The 23,945-nt window shown below is 40.2% G+C and overlaps 1 protein-coding gene across 1 annotated transcript; it reads left to right on the top strand.

Moving 5' to 3' along the window:
• Positions 1 to 142: 142 nt before the first annotated feature.
• antxr1a (ANTXR cell adhesion molecule 1a) lies at positions 143 to 23,903 on the top strand. Its single transcript, XM_075469127.1, has 18 exons — positions 143 to 420; positions 2,788 to 2,859; positions 2,948 to 3,019; positions 3,586 to 3,667; positions 3,853 to 3,886; positions 4,431 to 4,510; positions 5,102 to 5,170; positions 5,545 to 5,625; positions 6,192 to 6,252; positions 11,090 to 11,188; positions 13,667 to 13,736; positions 13,867 to 13,945; positions 14,253 to 14,348; positions 16,375 to 16,416; positions 17,443 to 17,538; positions 17,662 to 17,829; positions 18,643 to 18,723; positions 22,902 to 23,903. Exons 1-18 carry the CDS (start codon positions 263 to 265, stop codon positions 23,313 to 23,315), a joined length of 1,854 nt encoding a protein of 617 aa, XP_075325242.1. The 5' UTR covers positions 143 to 262; the 3' UTR covers positions 23,316 to 23,903.
• The last annotated feature ends 42 nt before the right edge of the window (positions 23,904 to 23,945 follow it).

Below are 23,945 nucleotides of genomic sequence, written 5' to 3'. Positions count from 1 at the left end.
GAAGCTCATCTTTGTGCATGCAGTGTTGGACTGAGTGATGAGAGGGTGCCATTAACACTCCGGCTTTGTCTCACCCCTCCTCTTCAAACCCAGAGGTACACTCATAGCTCTCCCAAGGATTACTGCTTTTTGCTCTTGGAAACATCTTAAGAGGATTGAAAGAAGAATCTGCAAGGGGTTAACCTTTTTTGATACATCTTCTTTGACTTAAGGTGGTTGTCTCCATCGTGTGATCGGTTTGAAATCTGTTTTAGCTGGAGTAATGACTCTGTGCTGGAGCAGAAGCCTCTGGTTCCCAGTTGTTTTTGGTGCCACGCTGGTTGTTCTCACTGCTGTTAATGCTGGGCCAAACCAGGACAGGAGGCAGGCTCCGTCGTCCTCATGCATTGGAGGATTCGACCTCTACTTTGTTTTGGACAAGTAAGTTACCTAACACAAAATACCTGACACTGTTACAGGGAAGGGATGACTATGATGAGTTCTGTTGACATAGGGGAAGCATTCGTGTTTAAATATATGAGAAAGATGCATGTGAACAATGTATTATTTTCAAATTTCATGTGTATTATCCTGAATTTAGCTTCACCTACTGAGTATTTGAATATTCCACTAAACTCTAACCTGTTGATGATGTTACAAAGATATAACAAAAAGCTCTATGCATTATCATGAAAGCATTCCACTGTAAAAATGCATTAATCTACTTGCTGCTGGGCTGCTGTTGCGTTTCTCCCAGCAAACTTGATGGTTTACCTTTATGTGTTGATGATGCAACTACATATTCTGATATCATAACCCGTCCTGTATCATGTCATGCAGGAAAATGAATGGAATGACAAAGCAATGTCCTAATCGGATTAGTCTACATATTAGCACGGTGTATATATGGCAATGATTAGTGGTGTCTTAGGTGCTCCCCCCATTCAGAGGTCAGCTGCAGAATGCTCAGACTGTAACCACTGCCATAGACTGCTGCATTTGCTTTTCATCCACATGGGAGCTTTTATCTTTATTTTAACTGAAGGCATTTTCTGAATGTTTGCTTATCAAGGTTAAAGGTTTATTTATTTGTCATTCAACATGTTAAAAACGCGTCTTTTTTCTCTATCAATATAGTCTGTGTATCGCAATTGGGAGCTAAGTAATTTTATTGCTTTGGTCATGCATCCCTATTTATCTAACTTGGGTTTGAGTCATCTTTGTGGTTTCTTTCAGCAATGCAACATCAGCAGCTGCTCAAATGTAGGCCAATGCTTTGTTTACAGCCTTTACTTAACCAAATAAAGGGGTCTTTCTTTTTGGATGGGGCATGATATAACATTATTTTTTTTCATTTTTAATATCTTATGTATCTATAATGCTCTATCAATAGAAAGTGAGCAATCTCATTAGTAAACTCAGTGGAGTACGATCAACTAGGGCCAGTAAGTATCTTTATATTGTAGGAAAATAATCTTAAGGTTTCTCCAGTACTGGCTGTTGCTTTTGGACTGAAAAAGCTTGACCGCCAACTAGCTCACAAATAAATGTATTGATACAATTATCTCATTAGTTTTCTTGTTTGAGGGATGTGATTGGAGGATTTTTCTGAAGCTTGACTACAGAAAGAGTTTGTACCTCCAGAGATGGACACATATTTTCCAGTTGTCCTTCAGTAAACATGCCGATGCCAATTCCAGGCACACTGCTGTTTCTAGGAGGAAAAAATTAAGCAACTGTGTATAATAGAGAGTAAATGTTTATTTTAACTGTGTTTTAGATATGCAGACTTCTGACTTCTGACAGCATTTATAGTCAGGCATCAGTTTGCTGCTTATTTTACTTTCTTTTCCAGCCTTTTTGTTAGACAGAACCTTACACTGCCTTTTAGCAGCAATGTCCTTCACATGCCCCTTCTGTCTTCTCGCAGTATCTGCCTGATCTCTCCTCTCCAAGTCTGCACTGCCTTTCTCCATTTGGGCCAGATGTTCCAATGTTTCAGCCTCTTGGCTGAGCTGTTTGTGGTGGGACTTGTGTCATGGTAACGATGGAAAAATATGTGTTTGAGAAATGAGGGACTTATGAAAACACAGTTTAATTGAAAGACATTTTGATAAGAATTAAAAAACACAAAAGCTCACAAACTGAGGCTTTTCTCCCAGCAGAGCAGGAAAGAGTGAGCTTTGTCACTATTGCTATGCAGTTGAATGAAACATCAAGTTAAAGACTGTGACAAGCAACAAGTGAGAAATTAGTTAGAAATGAGGCAAGAGAGTGCATGTCAAAAAATATCCAGAGAGAGGTGTGATTACACAGCTGGCTGCATCAATGAGGCTACGTCCTGATTACATTCTGAAATATTTTAGGTGCATTGAGAGGAACTGAACTGTAATTCGAGGAGTATGACATCATTGCTACACCTTGGTGCCCAAAGCTTTCCCCCATACAGTGCTATTCTGAAGGCTTTTTCTATTCAGTAGCTCTATTCATTTCTAAGCAGTCGTATTCCATGAAGGGCCTGTTGAACACAGGCTCAAAGGCCAAAAGGGTCCAGGGCAATGACAGAAAAAAATAAAAGATAAATAATGAGATAAAATAAATAAGAATAAGTATGTGATAGATGAAACTATCACAAAACAAAAACATAAAAGACTACAAAGTGCTACTTTGCTCTGCTTTGTGTCTCTTTCAGATTGCTTCTGTCTCAGAGGGGTGGAGGCTTATTATGTTCCATATGATCCTCTGTCATTCAACATGCTTTTGTAGTTTAAATGTAGTTTAGAGTTAATTTGTCTCTTCTCTTGTCAGATCTGGGAGTGTACAGAACCACTGGAATGAAATCTACCAGTTTGTTGAACATCTTGCACATAAATTCACAAGGTAAATGCATAAGATGAGTGGGAATATCATGTATAAAAAATGATTACTTATCTAAAAGAGTGTATTTTTTATTCTCTCCTTACCCCAGCCCACAGTTGCGGATGTCCTTCATTGTGTTCTCCACTGAGGGACAGATCTTGATGAGCCTGACAGAAGACAGGTGGGTGCAGATCTTTTAAAGCAGCTTTTAATCCTTTCCTTTCCCTATCATCCATCTGAAAAGAATGACTGTAATAACAGATTGGGACAGCGGTCACACAAAGTTATAATCCATGATTTTTATGGCCAAGAAAAGAATCCAGACAGATACTTTCCCTTGCTGGGATCTGTCTATAGTGTCGTCCGCCTGGACAACTACTTAATCATGTGGTTTTCGACAGATTGTGGGAAGTTTATGGAACTGTCTTTCCTGTGAAAAAGTTTTCACGGTTTCAGTACTTCCTTCATATCTTTGTCTACAAAGAGCTTGTTTCCTGTCTATCTCTGTGACATTGTTTGCGAGCCAATATGCTAATGTGATACTTTTTCAGTTTATTCATCTGTTTCACATTGCCTCTGTTTTCTGAAAATATTGCCCTTATGGAAACTATTATTCTATTACCACACCTCACTGTGTCTGCTTTGGATACAAAAGTGTGTTCGTAAATGCATCGGACAAAGTAAATATTTTGATCAGATAGGATTGTCAGCACTGTGGCTTTTCTTTTGGTTGGCATGTCTGCACAGGGAGCGTATTCGTAAAGGTCTGGAGGAGCTCCATGCAGTTCGTCCAGGGGGAGACACTTTCATGCACGAGGGCATCCTGAGGGTAAGAGACCTGCATCCAACTCTAAGCTCACACCTGCTTTGTCTCTACTTTGGCTCCAGAACACGAGCCACACATTCCAGAGTACTGAATGGCTGCTGTGTTAGAGCAAGACGGAGTTATTTCATTCATTGAATGCTACCAGCCTGAGAGAACACTATTTCAACCTAGCCTTTCTTTTTCCGCAGGCTAATGAGCAGATTTACTACGGAAACACAGAAGGTGTGTATTACCTGTACCTAACAGGCAAACATAGTAAACATTTAGAGAAATCTGTAGGAATATTCAAAACTTTTATGAATGTATTAGTGATTTTATCTGTTTCTGTTAGCTCCTAGCATGCAGGACATCTAAGGGGGTCACAATGTGAAGCATTTTTTTGACCACTTCAAGTCAACAGCCCTTCTACATTAAACCACCTGGCCAAGCCCAAAACATGTTTTTCTCACAACCACAGTGGCTTGCAAAAGTATGAGAGCCCCTGGTTAAAATTTCTGTTACACTTAGGTGAAGCATTATATTCAACATTTTAAGCAAAATTACTTTTTTTAATTTTATTTTCGTTTCGTACAATTCAGGAGTAAAAAGGTTGAAGGTGGATATCAAAGTCCTGCCAAATTTTCTTATTTCAAATAAACTTTGAGCCGTTAGATTAGATTTTGCGTCGTGTGCCAAAAAAATGTCTAGAATCTTGAGTTGATTTGGAATCAACTCAACTCAACTGGAATTTAGGACGTAAGTGACGGAAAATTCTTTCTATCTGCAGGTTATCGCACTGCCAGTGTTATCATCGCTCTGACAGATGGAGAGCTGCATGAAAATCTTTTCTACTATGCTGAGAGGGAGGTGAGAGAGAAAAATAGAGGCTACGACCAGGTGAAACATGTGACTGAACATCTGATGAAGCAGATGAAACGCTGTCACATGAGACATCATCACTTTGATTTTCGTTCTAAAGGATGAAGGTCTGTCGCTGGGATGTAATAATTTATCTGCTCCTCAGACTATTCAGGCACTGGATGTGAAGCAGGGCCTGAAAGCCCAGCTTTTAACAGTCTAAGACACACGCTGACAGCAGAGATTAAGTGTGAGTGAGGTTATTGGGAGCTGGTAGCTTTTCCTTGGAAATTGTGGGAGGTCTAATGCCATTCAGTGTCATCACCACACTCTGCGGGTATTATTACTTGGAAAAAAAGAAATGGGCTTGTGTATTGTTTTTGCCACTCAGACATTTGTGTAACATTTCTATTGTGAAACGACATCTGAATAATATTATTCAGTTAGAATGTGTTGTTACCCAACTTTTTAAAATTTTCTTCTAACCTTTTTTTTTTGTTTGTTTTTTTGTGACGATGTCGGAAAAGGCAGAAGTGTAATTGAATCCAGGTGTTGAGCTTCTTCCTGTTTTTGCTGTGAATCTGTGTGCATACCTGACAGGCCTATCGCTCCAGAAGTCTGGGTGCCTCGGTTTACTGCGTAGGGGTGAAGGACTTCAATGAGACACAGGTGTGTGTTTTTGAAGTTTTACACTCACAATATCTAAGCTTGAGAGTAAAAGTCGTATTGTAAATCTAAAAAAAGCTCTGAAAATCAAAGTTGAAGTAACGGTTTCTTGCAGCAGAAGCAGTTGTTTTGTAGTGAGTTATGTGTTCCAACAAAGACGTGAAATGCTTTCTCTTTTTTCTCAACATTATCCACGTTTGGTAGTACAATCACTACAATATGTCAGGACTGGTGGCATATTTCTAGTCACTGTTTACACTGTGTTACAACTGTTAAACAAGATATTTAAGCAATTTATTTCATGTTAACTATTTTCAGATAACCATTTATCAGTCCCACTTGTCACTTGTGACAGTAATAATGCGTTTCCTTTCTAGCTGGCCAAGATTGCGGATAGCAAAGACCACGTCTTCCCTGTAAATGATGGATTTGAGGCTTTGCAAGGGGTCATTGATTCAGTAAGTGTTCATTTGTGCCAATAAGTTTATACAACACAGATTATGTTATCAAGGAAAGGGCCACAGAAATCATGTTGATTGAACTGACTTCATTAATAGTTTTCCAATCACTCCACATTGAAGCTCTAAACTAATACCACACAAAAATAAGGTAAATGAAGCACTGACATATGTGGTTTGTTGAAAAAGGTAAAGGTCAGGCAGCTGCAGGCATCTGGAAAAGATTAAGAGCAAAGTGAAAGGTGTTGCTTCTTACTCACGTGAGTGTGGCAGTGGGTCATGAATCAGTCTTCTTCCTGTTTCAGGGCCACTGTAAGTGTGTTCCTAGACAGCAAAAAATGCTTAGAGCAACGCATTTACAGAGCACAAATGGGAGGAAATCTTTAAGAGACGAGAGGATAACTCATAAGCGACTAAATGTGTTTCATGGCTGAAACTAGGCATCAAAGCTAGGTAAAATAGATAAGCATAATAGACAAACATTCACAATATAAGAATAGGTTGGACAGCACCAAATTATTCCTGTCAAGACACAAATTGTGATGCTTTTCTCATTGCCTCTTCAGATCCTTAAGAAGTCCTGTATTGAGATCCTGGCAGCAGAGCCTTCAAGCATCTGTGCAGGAGGTAAGATGACAAAGATTCTTTTTCTTGTTCAACCTCCTGTGACCACTGCAGTGCATCAAAACAATTTGCATATTGTGTATCTCATAATTAGACTATTTATGACTCAAAATCCAATGTTTAAAGAACAGAGTGTGTTTAGTATGAGGCTTCTTCAACTATGCTGTATCATAGAATAATGCTGGAGGTCATTCCTGGCAGGAATACATGCATAATACAAGCTTATAATTTGATTGTTGAAAAAATTTCTGCAACGATATAATTTCCCTTGTGGATGAATAAAATATTTTTTAATTTCATTTGTTTCAAATGGACACATATCTTCAGGTCTTTGACCACGACTTCATATATTTCAAGGTTTGCCTAACTGCAATCGCTACCATTGTACCACCTGTTGTTTCATTCCAACACCACTTCCAAACTCTGTCTCCTAGACAATTTTTCCACAGCTCTCTTTGCTTATTTTCCTCACTAAAAGTTCATGATATCACTGAGTCTCCCAACTCTTAACCGATCTCATGTTTGAATGTGGTCCTCTATCCACCCTAAACCAATCTTACCAATGGCTGACCAATATCCTTTGAAAGTTGCATACCAATCTCAGAGCTATGGAGAGAAAATGAAGCAAATCTGGCAATCCAGTCGATCTGTCAATTTCTCCTATCCTCCTTCACATTCAGTGTCAGTTTCTTTCTAAAACTGTCTTTCACAATGATAAGATTGGCACCATTTCAGATACTCGAAAACCATTTTCCACTTTCAAAGCGTTATCCAATCCTCCTCTAGCCACAAACCCCTCTGCTGAAAACTTTGCCAAGTTTTATACTGAATAGTAATGAGAATCAGCAGTCACTTCCCTGATTAATTCAGTGAATGCCACCCTTCCTTTGTTAAATATACAACACCCACTAGCCATACATGTACACTCCTGACATGCAGTCATGCTACAACATATCAGTTAGACTAAGTTCCCACAAAAATCCTCCCAAGCCATCTCTTTTACCATTGTAGCAAACATTCACATATATGATAAATGCTTTGCTGGCCTCAGACATGTTTCCAACTGCATTAAAAGCGGCTTGGACATTATATTCGCTTAAAAAGCCTACTCTGAACAATTGTCAAGTCGAGAGCTGGTCGATACCAGTCTCACAATTTCCATTCTTATCTAAGGATATCAAGAGCTACTCTGAAACAGGTCTTGGATTTCCTCTCACAAAGCAAACTCTTGGATTCAAATCAGTCTGGCTTTACAAGTGGCCTATCAGTTGACTCTTGGTACAGGTCATGATTATCTCCCACCTTGACTACTCCAATGCCCCTTTAGCAGGTCCCCTGCTAAAGGCTACAAATAGTCTAGACCGTGGCAGCACTTCTGGTGCTTAATTAACCAAAAAGTTCACATCTCTCTGTTATTCATTGAACTCCACAGGCATCCCATGGCTGCCTGAATCAAATTCAAGTTACTAACGCTTGCCTACGACATGAGTCTGTGGAGTCTGCAATCAGCTATTTAATTTTAGTCATACAGGCTTATGCTCCCTCTAGCATTCCATTCCTCTTAGGAACATTGGCCTCATGCAACGACCGTCCGTTCGCACAGATTTGTTCTTAAATGGTGCGTATGAGTGATTTAAGAGAATTTGCACATTCACCAATCTTTTCGTATTTTACGTTTTCTTTCAGGTACGAACAGAATTTACGAGTGATCCAGAGCTGTCGTAGGAGTTTCGTAAAATAGTCCGCTGTTATTCCAATCAAGTTTGCTTGACTAATGGATTGTACATTTAATTACTTTGAAGCAAAAATAAATAAATATATACATTATACCCCATAATTATGCTGACATTATTCTGTTTAACTTAAATTATGCACTAATTGAAGGTTAATTTGACTCTGTATATAACAAGGTCAATGGGAAGTGTAGCCAGCGGCTGACTTGCTACTTTTGGATGCCTTAGCGCACGTGTGCTCCGAGATCGTGTAGACCAGGGATGTCCAAAGTCGGTCCTCGAGGTCCGCTGTCCTGCAGGTTTTGGATGTTGCCCTGCTTCAACACACATGATACAGATTAAATGGATCACTTCAACAGATTGTTAAGTTCTGCACAAGCCTGTTAATGATGTCTTGATCTGAATCAGGTGTGTTGAAGCAGGGCAACATCTAAAACCTGCAGGACAGCGGCCCTCGAGGACCGACTTTGGACATCCCTGGTGTAGACAGACAAATGGCTGACATCGCGATTAAGACTGCCAAGGACTGTGCTGCTGCAAATATGCAGCTTGTTAGAGCCACAAGTCCAGAGAGAAACACGCTGATCAAACCCAATTCCACCACACGTCCAGGTCATCACTACCCTTGGATTTTTGGCCATGGGAACCTTTCAGAGCGAGATTGGAGTCATGCGCTCCCCTTTGTCATCAAAACTCTCATCAGTTTATCACCCATGATACATCAAATTCCCATTAAACCGCTGTCGAACAAATACAAATTAAGAGGGACTTTCGTGCCCTGGTTGAACTGCCAAACATAATCGGAGCAAATAGACTGCACACATATACGCATCAAAGCACCCGTGCTGTTGTGGAGCACACTATTGGTGAGCTGAAGGCCAGGTGGGCGTATCTCAATACAGCGTGGGGCAAACTGCTCTATAACCCAGAGAAGGCATGCCACACAGACCAGAAGGTGTGGTGCCAGAAGACCCCCCTCATGGACCACCCCATCAAAGAGCCATCATGATGAGGCAACAACTGATTGCACGGCTTTAGTTGCAGTCATCGAACGCATTTTTAAGTCATTTTCATATCAAACCATTTCTTCTTTATCTCGGTGACATTACGAACTACAGGTGACATGGAATTAACAGCACTCGTAATAACTTCCCATTTCTTGGCTTTAGCAGGTCCCGTAATTCCACTGCTGACATGCTAAAAATGACAGATTTTCCTTCTTGGATCTCTGAAAGCAGAACTTCAGTCTCAGAGCCCGTAAAGTTGTTATTTTTGTGCCTTGATGCCATTCTCATGACTCAACACTCAACACTTCCTGGCACAGGAGAGAGGGAGCACTGCCTTATATGGTATAACGTTTGGCGTGAAGTATGCAAATTTAGTATCCTCGTGCACTTAAATACGCACGGATGGCATTCATCATTTACACAAGTCGTTTACACACTTTTTCCGAAGTTTAAAGCGTTTGTTGAATCTGACGTGGCGTGTTCGTACGAGACCTTACGAAAAAAGTAAGAAAAATTTAGAATAAAATATGAAAATGTTCTTGCATGAGGCCCAGTGTCTGGTACTGCCATCCGTTTGCACAAGGCACTCTAAATCCAGACTGTTCTCATTTTTGGTGCCACAATGGTGGAACGAGTTACCAAGATATATTAGAGCAAGAGCCTCCCTCTCTACTTTCAAGTATTTCTTGAAGACTCATCTCCTCAGAGAAAACTTTGTGTATGAACACTTCTAACACAACTAACGCACATAGCCAGCTTGTTCTACTGAAACATTTATTTGGATTCAGCATTCAATGTATAGACCACAGGTTTCTAAATGCACTAAAGCTTAAATGTTGTTTTCTCATTTGTAAGTTAGATAGAAGTATCTGCTAAATGACTAAATGTAAGTGTAAATGTAAAGCTGTTACCCTACAATTTTTGACAAACTGAGTTTGCACATTTGTTGTTGGAAGGTGACAAAGTTTAAAAACGTCTTTTAATCAGTCTTATCCTATAACAAATAAAAACATAGTTAATTATCTTCTAGTTACATAGGAAATCGTTAAAGCAAACAGACTAATGTCAGTTGTGTTTAGGATTAATTAGACCTCAGAGGTCAAACTGCTTGTTAGAGAGGCTTACTGTTCCATAAAACATACTGTTTGGACAAGTCACAATTATAGTTACAAGTCTTCGGCCGGAAAAGGGTGGAATGCTCTCTCCGGGTCGGGAATGAGATCCTTCCCCAAGTGGAGGAGTTCAAGTATCTCGGGGTCTTGTTCACGAGTGAGGGACGAATGGAACAGGAGATTGACAGACGGATTGGTGCGGCGTCTGCAGTGATGCGGGTTCTGCACCGGCCCGTCGTGGTGAAGAAGGAGCTGAGCCAGAAGGCGAAGCTCTCGATTTACCGGTCAATCTATGTTCCTACCCTCACCTATGGTCACGAGCTGTGGGTAGTGACCGAAAGAACGAGATCGCGAATACAAGCGGCCGAAATGAGTTTCCTCCGCAGGGTGTCTGGGCTCTCGCTTAGAGATAGGGTGAGAAGCTCGGTCATCCGGGAGGGGCTCGGAGTAGAACCGCTGCTCCTCCGCATCGAGAGGAGTCAGATGAGGTGGCTCGGGCATCTGGTGAGAATGCCTCCTGGACGCCTCCCCGGTGAGGTGTTCCGGGCCCGTCCCACTGGGAGGAGACCCCGGGGAAGACCCAGGACACGTTGGAGAGACTATGTCTCTCGGCTGGCCTGGGAACGCCTCGGGGTCCCCCCAGAAGAGCTGGAGGAAGTGGCCGGGGACAGGGACGTCTGGGTCTCTTTGCTCAAGCTGCTGCCCCCGCGACCCGATCCCCGGACCAGCGGAAGATAATGGATGGATGGATGGACAATTATAGGGCTTGTGAAATACAACTGTCCTTGGAAAGATTTACTAACTTGTCAGCCACCTATCAAACATTGAATTGCTTCTACCTGAAACAGTAATGGCTGTTGCAAGAGTTGTATATCAGGCTGGTGGGGAGCTCTGTGTTGATTGTGAAAGTTCTCAAAATAACCTAAATTATTTCTAAGTTAGCTTATGTTTTTGAGTTGACATACTGTACTTGTTTCCCTCCAACCAGAGTCCTTCCAGGTGGTGGTGAGAGGAAATGGATTCCTTCATGCCCGAAATGTTGACCGAGTCTTGTGCAGCTTCCGAATTAATGACACCTTAACTAAGAGTAAGTGACAAAATGTTTCTAAAGACATCAGTATTTTAACCGAGTGCACTCAAACTAAGAGTATCAGAGCCGATCACTCAATTATCACAGTTGAGTGAATAAAGTCAGCTGCACAGTTGGAATCTTCTTTGATCAAACAAGCAGCCACGGTGGCGCTACTAGTATTATGGTCTTTACAAGCAACACATTGCATTGTTCCTTAGCTTAGCACGTAAAACTAAGAGATAAAAGAGAGGCAGCACCACATAAGGCAGAGAGAGGTCCAACCAAATCCCCCCTGCTCTTTACAAGCATACTGCTTTAATGCTCTATCCAGCCACAGTGGCCCCCGGTGGTACAAAGTAAGCCACTCGCCAGCACTGAAGCACAAATAGAATGTCCGACTCTTTAAAGCAATGTCGAAAGTATCATTTTATCAATGTTGAAAGAATGAAATTTAGAGTGTTACTTATTTCTTACTGTATTTCTTTTTTAGAAAGAGAGCTTTTCTGTTTGTCACCGTGTCCCATGATGGTCAAGCATAGTTTCAACTGTATTAAATTTTCAAACCGCATGAATTCATGTACAGTATATTAGATATGCAAGTTAGGTTAACAAAAAACAGAATCAATCTCCGGTTGCAATCAGTTTCTCAGTTGCTCCTTCGTGAAACAACATCCAGAGGACATGGAAGCTATGTTAGTAAAACTATCTCCTTCTTTAAGGTCCACTATCAGCATTCTCCTCCAGAGTCGTTCACTTTTTGAGACTTTTTGAGACTTTTTATACACAATCCTCTGGAATCTGTTTACTTCCTATCAAGGCTACACTTTAAATGAAAAATAATAGAGCCGTATTTTGGTTTCCTGGAGATGAATGCATGATTGTCTATAAAAAAAAATCAATTCTTGTTGCACAACCTTATTTGCCCAGCCAACTCCTCTGCCCCAGCCCTCTGCATACTTTGCAGATATGGTCAAATGATAAGCAGGAAAGCAGTCCGATGCAACTACATGTGTTAAGCAGATGAATCGGTGTTTGAGTTTGTGTCTCCTGGAAAAAGTAGCTGCAAATATATTCAGGCGCACAGGGATTTGGCAAGTCTCGTCCTGAGCTATTCACTGTTATGTGACAGATGTTGCAGCGGACAACTGGGTGCTATGTGAGACAAGACTCGAAGAAATGTTCTGTTTCTGCTTTCTTGCGAAGCATCAGATATCACTATCCATGATACAATTCTTTTGTTGGTGTGATAGACATAAAGTTGCAGCTTCTCTGGCTCTGTTAAAACAAATCTACCTGACATCTCTAAAGCTTAGCTAATCATTATTTAATGTTCTCTTTAAGGTCTTACAGGTCTACATAATAACAATAATAATAAAAAAAGTCCATCTCAAGCTCTACACAACTAATAAGAATCAACATTTTTTAATTGATATGGTTTATTATCTGTATGATAAAACAAATAAAGATAACTTTGTTGCTAGATTTTTGTTATTCCTGGACAGAGCCACGCTACTTGTTTTAAGTCTTCATGATGAGCAACTCTTCTGGTTGTACCTTAATTTGAGGAATCAGTCTTCACATCTACCATTACCTAATTTAGCCTAATTTGCTGGTTGAAGCAGACCTCTGTCAGTCGCTCATAGTAAAACGTGACCTGTCTTGCTGGCTGTGGAGTAAACACTCCAATAAAACAACAAGACATGGACTAATAATGTTTGCCAGTATCTTTATCTTCAAAGGATCTTAAGGAAATGTACAGAATGCAGCAAATTAAGTCCCATCAGCTCTTCACTAAGATTTTTCTATTTTGTTCTTTGCTTTAAATGTGCATTTTACAGGCATGGACAGTGCAGAGATACACTTTAATATCTGGCCTTGTTTGTCCTGGCATGAAGCCCTTTCTTTTGGCAACACTGGCCAATTCCATCCCCATCACCCACCTCCCCTCCATCCTGTTTTGTGTCTGTAGGGGAGGGCAGACGCTTATGTTGATTTCCTAAGAACTGGGGTATGCTTTCCCCTGCCAGGATAAGCACTGAGCTTGGGTGACGATGCTTGTTGGAGCCATGTTTCCCAACAGCCAGCTGGACTTGGAGAAGACTTAGATTTTGCCTGGAATACAAAAATAGTGGTTGCAAGGGTTTGCACTGGCAATCCAAAGAAGGATACATATGTCTTTTGATGGCAGATAACGAAGCTTTCTTCTCTCAGTTTGTTAATAACATTACAGTGAACAATGTGACATCATTTAACTTCTGTGAACTTGTAGCTGGCTTCCCCTGTCTTGTATTCATGAATTAGAATGAAGTCATGACACTGATCAGTCACAATTGAACTATAATCAGGCTAAACCATGATACAATCTGAAAGGTGACTCTGGTTATGACCTCTCGGTTCAGGAGCTTTGGGTGTCAGTTATTACTGACTGTTACCGAGAGGTAAGTTGGGACCGCTTTAGCATTTCTGATGACCCTTTTCATTCTGCCTCTCTAGTGATGAAGCCTTTGATTGTGGAAGATACATATCTTCTCTGCCCCGCACCAGTGCTTCAGGATGAGGGGATGTAAGTCCTAGAATTTATTCAATGTGGGGTTTCACAAGACACAGTCTACTTTGCTTTTTTTAACAAAAAAAAAAAAAAAAAAAGGGACCACATAGTAGAAGTGAACGCTGACATATTTTTTCTTCTGCAGGGCTGCAAACCTCTATGTCAGTATGAACGAGGGTCTCAGTTTCATCTCCAGTTCAGTCACCATCACCACTGTGAGCTGTGTGAGTATAATTTACTTGACCAGCACGAGAAGCGGTGGGTACCAGGGTGTACTCCAAACCCAAAACTAACAAGAGATAAAACAAAAAGACTAATCCAAACAGTGCAATTCGTCCTTCAGATGTCTAATTGATAGTTGGAAATTAATTCAAATATTTCGGCAGAATCACAGCTTTGAAGTATCAACTCCGTGGAAAAGAAAACCAAAAGAGCTTCTTCCCAGTACAAAGCATTAAGCCAAGGGGAAGTGGTTCATGTAACGCTCTGCATATTCAGGAATCTGTGTTGATCAGTCTGTCTCCGTTATAGTCTGATGGGACTATCCTGGCCATAGCTCTGCTCATCCTCATGCTTCTCCTTGTCTTGGCTCTCCTGTGGTGGTTCTGGCCTCTCTGCTGCACCGTGGTGAGTTCTCTCAAGAACTTTTTTTTGTTGTTGTTGTTCACAATTTGGATTTGGATAAAACCAGATTCAAAATGCTTTGTTTGTGTATATATATATCTATATATACTGTATATATAGATATATATATAAAATGTACTGTATATATTAGAACACTATTTTTTAAGCGATCCTTAGACTCCTTAAATAGAAAAATACACGCAGAATGTGTTTTTGCCTAATTTTACAAAATTGAAATGTAATGGTGATGGCAATGAATGTGAATAAAACCCTTTGTGAAAACACTCAAGATGCTGTACTGTAGACTTTTGCTATAATGTAGAACAGCATTGTTTACTGGTTTAAAAGAAAACTTAATGGACATCAACATGAAACCAGACAATAATTCACAATGCAACAATTATTTCTTGGATTACAAGTTTTCTGGTTGTTTGTTTAAAAAAGCAAATTAGTGAAAAAAATTTGAGGTGATTTACATAAAGATCCAAAGGACAAAATGTAATAAAATATACCTGAATATCAATTCTGGATGTCTTCTTTAACTAAATCTCATAGAAAATGTGGAAACACTGTTGTACATCATTTCAGGCCCACTCTTCAGGTTTCAGAGGGCCTCACTCACTTTCTGAATGCAGTAATGTTGTTAGCAAAACGGTATGATGGAAAGAAATGTCTTTTTCAGGTCCTTCTTGTCAGGATAATGCCCCCTTAGGCATTTTATTGACCCTAACGACACTCCCATGGTGAGAAGGTTAGAGCCTGAGAGTCAATAAAGACCCCTGAAGCCGAATTTAGTCTTCAGCCAGAGAAGGTCAAGGTCAATAGGTGAACAGGTGTTTAAATAATTATGCTGCTGTTGAAATAATTAGGTTTTTCAGAGGTCACGGCGAGGTGACCTCCAAGTTTTTCCGCCTCCTGTGTATTCACCAGATAAACTAAGACAAGTTTTTCAAACAGCACCTACGAGTAAAGTGAATTTCCAGCAAGCAATATGAAAACAAGAACCCCCATTTACTGACATCTTTTTGTTTTAGCTTTTTTATATGTTTATACGCGATAATGCAATTTTAAAGGAAAGATAGCTCACCAAAAGTTTCATTACAAGATTTTTTATGAATATCATCTGCTCTTGATATAGTCGAGGATATACTTTGGGGGAAAAGATGTCTGCTATTATTTAGACTCTGGTCAAACTTCTGGCGTAACAAATATTCAAAAAGAAAAAAAAGAAAAATCTTTCCTTAGCAGTAGCCCACCATTAAAATGCGTACATTTCCTCTTCAAATGAAAATCATGATGCCTTCGCAAAATCTTATTCTATGTTTCCACCACTTGAAACAGATGAGTTCAGAATTGCCAGGGAGAGATGTCACCTCTCACAGCATGGTTTTGTTCTCCTTTCACACTTCCTGTTCTTGCCCATTGACTTCCAAATTAAAGTCTGGACAGCAATTTTGTTTGGAGAACGATGCTAGGTTACCACAGAGAATCATTGTGTGATTCTGGATTTGGAGAAGCAAGCATAAAAGAAAAAAAAAGAAAAAAAGTCACAAATAAGAATCAGATTCATTTGATAACCTTGAATCAATTTAAGACACAGAGTATAAAACACTAATCAGCATTCTAAAGTAGGCCTCTTGTGTCATGCAGCTTGTTCAGTAAAACATGAATTAAGTGTTTGTGTCAGATAATTAGGAGAACCAAAAGGTAAAAATCCCATAAAACATTTATGGGTAACATTGTTTAATAGATGACGAATGAAGGACTTATTACTGTATTCGTGAGTCTGTTGGTCTTCTTACCTCCTGATCAGGCCAAAAAATCTGGATGGCAGGTTTCTAGGTCATAGTTCTTGTAAGTACAAGAGACTAAGAGGGAGATACAATTCCTCAGCAATGTGTTGTTGTGTAATCATCTCATGTTGTAAACATGCAACATGCACATTATATAAAAATACTGTTTTTGGCAAATGTGTTATTCACTTCTGTTGCCTTCTGATGATAACAAGAGTTCCTTTCTTTTTGTTCAGATCATCCATGAACCTCCCCCGCCAGCTGTGGAGGATAGTTCGGTAGGAGCTGCACCTCCTATCTGTCTCTTACGACTTGGGAAAAAAAACAAGAAGAGAGCACTCATGATTTAAGATTTCAGCAGCTGCCAGAGTTTAAACTGTGTAATTGCTGAGCTTGCTTTAACAGTTTGAACCTCAGTGACCATGCATCATCATTCACTCAAACTTAAAATTCTCCTCACTGGTTTGGTAATTCATTAAATCTGAAGTGAAATCCTGACTTTTACATGGTTTATGCATGGTTCTCACATTACTGGCATGGGGACGTTACAAAACAACTTTATAAACAGCATGTCACTTACCGGTTGTTTGTATGCGCGCGCATGTGAAAGCCCAAAACAGTCAATGGACGATACTCCCAAATACAAAACAATTATCTTCTCTAGAAAAACTGCGTTCAAGTATTTAAAACATTACAACAATACATGCCCAGTAATATTGTTGTAATGTTTTAAATACTTGAACGCAGTTTTTCTAGAGAAGATAATTGTTTTAAATATCGTTTATCGTCCATTGACTCTTTTGGGCTTTCACATGCGCGAGCATACCAACAACAGGTAAGTGACATGCTGTTTATAAAGTTGTTTTGTAACGTTCCCATGCCAGTACTGTGAGAACCATGCATATGGTTTTGATGGTAAGGCTTGTGACTTTATTGTCGGATGGTTTATAAAGTGGTGTGACGTTTCTGCAGTGTGCAAGTTGTTGTTTTACGTGGAAGGGTTAGCACTTGCCCCTTGGCCACCACGTATTTGGCTAGCATGACAGGCTGCGCAAACAGCGCAATCTCCGCACAGGGAGCGCCGATTTGCACCTGTCTGTGTCCTACCGTCAGTATTTGACAACCTCTAGCAATGGGATTGCGCTTCAAATGCCCCGGAGTTCCCCTTTAAATGAATAGCCAGATTTCCTCTTCAAGGGCATCAATATCATTTAGTATTTTGTTGCCAATTGACATTTACTAAAATTCGAATGGATTATTATTATCAAATAGATAAACCTGTTTCCTGTTGCTTTCCTCCGCAGGATGATGAGGACTTTGACATGCCTAAGAAGAAATGGCCAACTGTAGATGCCTCTTACTATGGAGGAAGAGGAGTGGGAGGAATCAAAAGGATGGAGGTGAGTTGGTGCTAAGATGTAACACATTTACTACTGGCACTGCTAAAAAGCCTCTCTGACAAAGAATCTATTAAATGTTGAGTGTGGTGGTACATTGAATAGCTGACCAAACTCTGTTATTAGGTTCGCTGGGGTGAGAAAGGTTCCACTGAAGAAGGAGCAAAGCTGGAAAAGGCCAAAAATGCAAAAGTGAAGATGCCTGAGCAGGAGTTTGTGCTGCCTCCCGCTCGGGTTCTCAACAATGGAATGCACAAACCTCCAGGGCCACGGAAGTGGTACTCACCCATCAAGGTACCAGAGCTAGCAGACAGGAGGAAACTGCCTGGGGAAAGGGATTAGTCTGCAAATGCATTGTTGACAATAAGTACATTTCATAAGATGTAGGATTTAGGAATTTCGAATGAACATAAAAGACAAGACATCTACGAGGATTTGAGAGTTATTTGTAGTGGTTATGCATCATCTATAGCAAAATAATACGAAAGCATTCATAAGTGGGATATAGCTCTGCGGGAGCACTTTCTTTCCAGCTGTTTGCATTTGTGCTGCATTATGTACAACATCTGTTGTAAATTACTCCACACTAACCCAGCTAAGGATATGTAATAGTGTTATTAAAATGTCACAGAGAAAGTGGCAGGAGATGAGTTCAGGTAATATTGCTTAGGTGACTGCTGGCAAACAGCCTGTCCCTCCAAGGCCAGAATGGGGTTCACTGAATGAAGCCTCCCCAGTCAGCAGGGGATTTTTAATAGAAGCCAGACTCTTGTTGGACTGACCTCCGGGGAGAAGAACTGCACAGCCAGCAGTTTGAGGAAAAACAGCTGTGTTTTCTGAATTTATCCTCAAAGTATTTGCTGTTTTTAAAAACTATGAAGAGTCAATTAACAATAGTCTTTTTGCATTTCTGTTAGTCGCTTTGAAAATGGCAGTAGGAATGAGAAAACAGGTCATTTTATGTTATGTGTGTAGAACTGTGCTTTTCAGTGCCGAGAGGAAGGGTTTTTAACAGCAATCTGTTGCTTTTTTACTTATGGTCATAAAGACCTCTCTTTAGTATTTAATAATTCTGTCAATGATTTGGTTTCTTTTCTTTTTCCACAGAGCAAATTGGATGCATTGTGGGTCCTTTTGAGAAAAGGCTATGATCGTGTATCTGTAATGAGACCTCATCCAGGTGACAAGGTAAGAACATAAAAGCTAAACATGAGTCATTAATTAGCCTGTTTTTCATGAACTAACATAAGTACTTGGCTGTGCATTTGGGGCGATTTTTTTTGCATCTGAAAATATTAAGAAAATGGACCATCTGTCGCCAATGAAATGTGAACAGACAGCCACAAGGGAAAACGTGCGGTGAGTTAGGATTTAGAGCACAGCGTCTGGCTACAGCGCACTGCAACATAAAGACGTCTGATGAATTATTTTAAAGAGGCCAATATCAATTCCTTAGAGACCAGCTGTAGTGGGAAGGTAACAGTGTAATAAAATCTACAGTTGGCAGCTGATATATGTTCCAAGACCAAGATCTACAAGAGAAAAAACATGTATACAGAAACTCTGTATATGATAATCCCTCACTGCAACAGTTTATATAATGCCTCACATATCAGAGTGAGACAGAGAACTGTGTGGGTCTAAGTCTATGCTATTACATTGTTGTAAATTCACTCCTCTATTTTGCCATTTGCACATCTTGACAGTTATTTAGAATAACTTCTCAGTCAGGTTACTTTACTGTTTCTGAGTAATCTACAACATAATAAGTCCATTTCTGCAGTAGATACAAAAAAAACAAAAAACAACCCAACCCTGACAGGGTGTGCTGCTTAAACACAGATATTGACGTACATTCTAGGGAGGATCTGTTCCCCTTGTTTTTACTGAGCTATATAGAGTAGCACGCAGCTGTGTTGACAGTTAAGTCTTTGAAGAATATACAGCTGACTATACAGATGAAACGATGCCCATGTGACCATGACTTAGGGATGAGATCATCTCTAGCACTGCTGCTGCTGCTGTAGAAAAGAAATATTAGGAGATAGGTTTCCAGGTGTGATTTTTTTTTTAAACTGGTTTTGAAGACACCAGACACAGTATGTCTGGCCGATAGCATGGAAATGTGTATCACACGATGCAATAATGTAAATTGGTTCCATCTGATGTAATGGTGCAACCACAAATATCATATTGCTTCAAATCTTTACGGAAGTTTATTTTAAAAGTATCTTTTTCAGACAAATTGACAATCCAAAAAGTTGAGTAAGATGTTTAAACGGTTCATGGTACTTACCTAGCTTTCAAAATTCCTCAGTCCACGGACACCTCATCCCACAACCCTCAGGGCCCACAGGATTTGGCGTTGGTGTTCAGATGGTATTGGGGGGAACCTACATATTATTAGGCTGGTGGTTTTAATGTTGTGGCTGATTACAGAGAACGTGCATACTATTAGATACAAAATTAAATTAAAAAGATGCCCATTTTGGGGCGCTCCTTGTTCATTTCATTATCAGATGCAAAACATTGGGTTTATGCTTTGGGAAATGATTAGTAGTCATGTTGAATGTATAGAATTTGTAAAAAAAAAAAAAAAAATAGCATGTTCTGGTGTTACATTACAAAAAGTATGACTTGGCAATGAGATAAGCTATGGTTCATTTTCTGCTTTGATCCAATAAACCCTTGATTCTTCAGTCAGCAGAGCGACTTCATCTTGCAACCAAGTAACAGCAGTTATGCTGTGGTCACTTGAAAAATGCCCTGACATCCAGCTATACGCTCAGGTTATAAATGGGAAACTACATCTGATGACCACGGGAAAGTAATCTGCCTCTAAAGCAGAACCTTGTAACCTTGAAAAGAAAACAACGTGCTGGTCACTACTGCTCCCTGACAGCTATATGCTTCAGTCTTCCCTGCAAAAGATGGTTGTCACGCAGACACAAGCTGGAATCTATGGTAACTATAGAAGTAATAGTGATTCTCTCAGGTTAGGCATGGTAGATTCCTGTAAATCGCATTAGAAGCAACAGATGGAGCCATAGGAACCAGATTTTTTTTCATAGATTCTCTCATGTATTAGTAAGAGTTTCAGCAAAATAAGAAATGTTTTTCTATTGTTTATTTAAAAATATTAAGTTCTGCTTTAGGGTGATTGTTATGGTTGACTAGCTTCCATCGCAACACTCTGTTCCCTCATGTTCCCTGCTTTTTCCTTTACAGCCAACTCACAACTTTAATTAGAAGTGTACAAGCAAATCTTCCTCCCTATAAAAGCTGTTCACCCTCTTTGTTCTGGTTTCCGTAAAGCAGTAAACAAGTTAGCTTTGACTGCAATTAGGAATCCTCTTTTGAAGCCTTGCTTTTGTTCCTGTAACCCAAATTAATTTAGCGGTGGGAGAAAGGACACCATTTTTTCCAGCTGCTTGCCAAGAAGAAACCCATCTCAGGGCTATGTATGGTGTCATGTACATCTGAGCCTAAAAACAGTATTGTATTTATAGTGATTCCTTTGAATGAAACAGATAAGCAAGCTATCGTGTGCACATCATCTTCAGTGGGAATTTAGCTATAAGAACAGTGCAGGATTCCATTTGGATCGATATTCCTAAAAAAAGGTTTCTCCCATTTCATCTGTGCAGAATGCAAATGGTAATCAGCTGGCCTGGTTTAGTTTCAAATTTAATTTAGCCATGGCATTGAATGCGAGGCTAAACTGTCATTCCTTATCAACCCATTGCAACTCTCAGGTCCACTCAGTGCAGCTGCTCCAGGGGTGTAGCTTGTTTTGGCAATGTGGTCTGCTCTCTCTTGCATGACCTCACTTTGAGTAAAGAAGGCTAACTTGTACAGCTGAGTAACTTGCATAGTTCCTTACCACTTCTATGAACTACAGTATGTTACTGTGAGGTTATCATGGCAGCGGCATCCACATTCCAGATTAACTAACTTTTAAAATAAGATGCTAATTGTCTTCCGATGTAATGTTAAAACACCCAAAGGGTCAATATTTGAGGTGCATTGTGCACACTGATTTTATTGCCTCAAAAGTGAATTAAAACTGGAAACCATTAAGAAAATAAACATCTATTTTTATTGTCACGCCCCGTAGAGTCTGTTAGACCAGTTCATAGAAAAAGCCATAGTTACACTGAATTGAAAATGGATCTTAAAAAAAGCCAACACACACAACAAAACAATAAGCCCCATATGTGGAGGAAGAAAAAAAACAACTATCATAAGTCAAAACAATGTACCAGCAACTCAAGTTCACCAGTGAAGGAACCTATTAGCCTCTCTTGCCCAGAATAGTTTAGCCACTCCTATAGTCTACCATTCATGTGAATTAAGCCAGTCAGGCTCCTTCATACACCCAGCTTTGAGACCTACTGTGTTCTTAAACATGATCAGAAGTGAGTTTAGCCGATTGAATTATATAAACATGTGGGACAATCAATTTTTCTTTTTGTGTCCATTTCATGGATAAAGTAAAGGATGGGAGTCTACTGGAGCCAGGGATGGTGTCCAGTCAAATAATCCAAAAAGAAATTGACCTCTTATTATGTCAAAGTTATTTTCCTTGAATTTGGCAAACAAATTGGGAAACACGTGGTTAATGAAGGATTATAGGAGAAAGTCTTAAGGCAGGAAAAGACAACTATGGTGTAACGATAATCTGACGACTCCTGCACAAAGCAGTGGTGTGGATCCGGAACAGTGGAACTACAAATACGAACGTTATCCAAAAAGTGATTTAAATACTTTGTCTAATGCAGTCTCATCACATTGTAGACTATATTATATTAGTATAACAAGAAATATATGTTAATATCGAGGTTCAACTTTAAAAGAAAAAAAAAAAAGGGCTTTTGTTGTTGCAGGCTGCTCACTCACCTTCTTGTTCTCATATTTATCCACACAAATCACAGTTAAGGACTGAATGAATCAAATCAAGCACCGTTTGGACACTTGGAGCTGCAAGGAAGTGCAAAATGAAATGATCTCCTTTCTTTGGTATAAGATGGTTCAGTGTTTCCTGTGTTAAAGGCAATGAAAAACGAAGACCTGAAACTCCTTTCCTTAGAATTTGAAGAATTCGATCAGCTCTTCTCATGGCTTTTAGGAAAATTCATTCCTACGCAGAAAAGACCATTTGATCCGATCGGTTTAGCGCTAGTGCCTTGTGACACTTAAGTGGTATTGCTCTTCCAAATTAGTTTATCTGGCTTTTTTAATTATACTCTTTTAAAGAGTTTAGGGTCAGCCATTTCATTTGAATGACCTAATTATTTTCCCACACAAAATAGCGCTGAAAATGTCACACTTTTGCTAACAAAATTTGGTCTGTTTTTAATTTTCAGGGTAGATGTATGAACTTCACTCGTATAAAATCTCTTCCTCGACACTACCCGCACTTCAACCATCACTCACCTCCCATCTACAACCCTTCCAGCAGGAGTCCTCCACCACCCCAGGGCACCCTGCCCCCGACTCCCAGCAGCCCACTATCATTTTCCTTCTCCACGCTTCCATCGCTGGCTTCGACGTCTTCCATTTGCACCACTCCTTCTCCTCCCATCACTCCTCCCCCTTACACGCCACCTCCCAACCGGGCTCTTCCTCCGCCCATCCTTTGCATACCTGCTCCGCCAGAGCTCCCGCCCACCCCTCCACCCAGTGCCTCGCCAGGTGGCCCTCTGCCCCCTCTCCCACAGGGACCTCCCCCTGGACGAGCCCCTCCACCTGCCCGTCCACCACCTCGCCCTGGTTTGTAGAGCTCATGCAGGCGACAGGATTGTCATACAAAACTCTTAAAGGCAACGCAGACTGTCAACAGCGTTCAGCTCAGCCATCTTTGATTGTGACTGCAAGCGAGGACATGTGAGTGCCATATGCCAAGCTCAGCAAGCTCTGGCCTTTTTGCCTTGTGAAGAGGAGCGGTGAGGACTTATTTCCAGCTATTTGTCTACAGTGACTTTTGTACACATCTAGCCCAACAGTGCAATTACTCAGATGCTTGAATTTCACTCCAAGGACATTCCATATGCATGAGGTCTTGCACACCATCTCAAAACCATTTGTGTCCATGGTCCTCGGTGGTGCCTGCTGACCCCTCCATGAGCACACAAGATTGGATGAAGCCCGACCAAGCAGGAAAACAACATATTGTACTAATGCACAGAAGTACAGATGCACTCAGAATGGTCACCACACTAAAATACATGCACGCACATTGCAACACTTGGGATGAGACTCGATTTGCAAATGTTCCACATGAAGCAGATTTAGAGAAATCTGAAAATCCCTGTTTTTGAATTCTTGATTGTTAAAAAACTGCATGCAATAATACTTGAGTGATCTCTTTTTTTTTTTTTTTTTTCTTTCACTTTTTCATTAAATGCAAG

The sequence above is a fragment of the Odontesthes bonariensis genome, chromosome 6, assembly GCF_027942865.1.
Source record: "Odontesthes bonariensis isolate fOdoBon6 chromosome 6, fOdoBon6.hap1, whole genome shotgun sequence".
Lineage (NCBI taxonomy): Eukaryota > Metazoa > Chordata > Actinopteri > Atheriniformes > Atherinopsidae > Odontesthes > Odontesthes bonariensis.
Note: the sequence above shows the minus strand (reverse complement) of the source record. Positions and strands in the feature narration are given on the sequence as shown.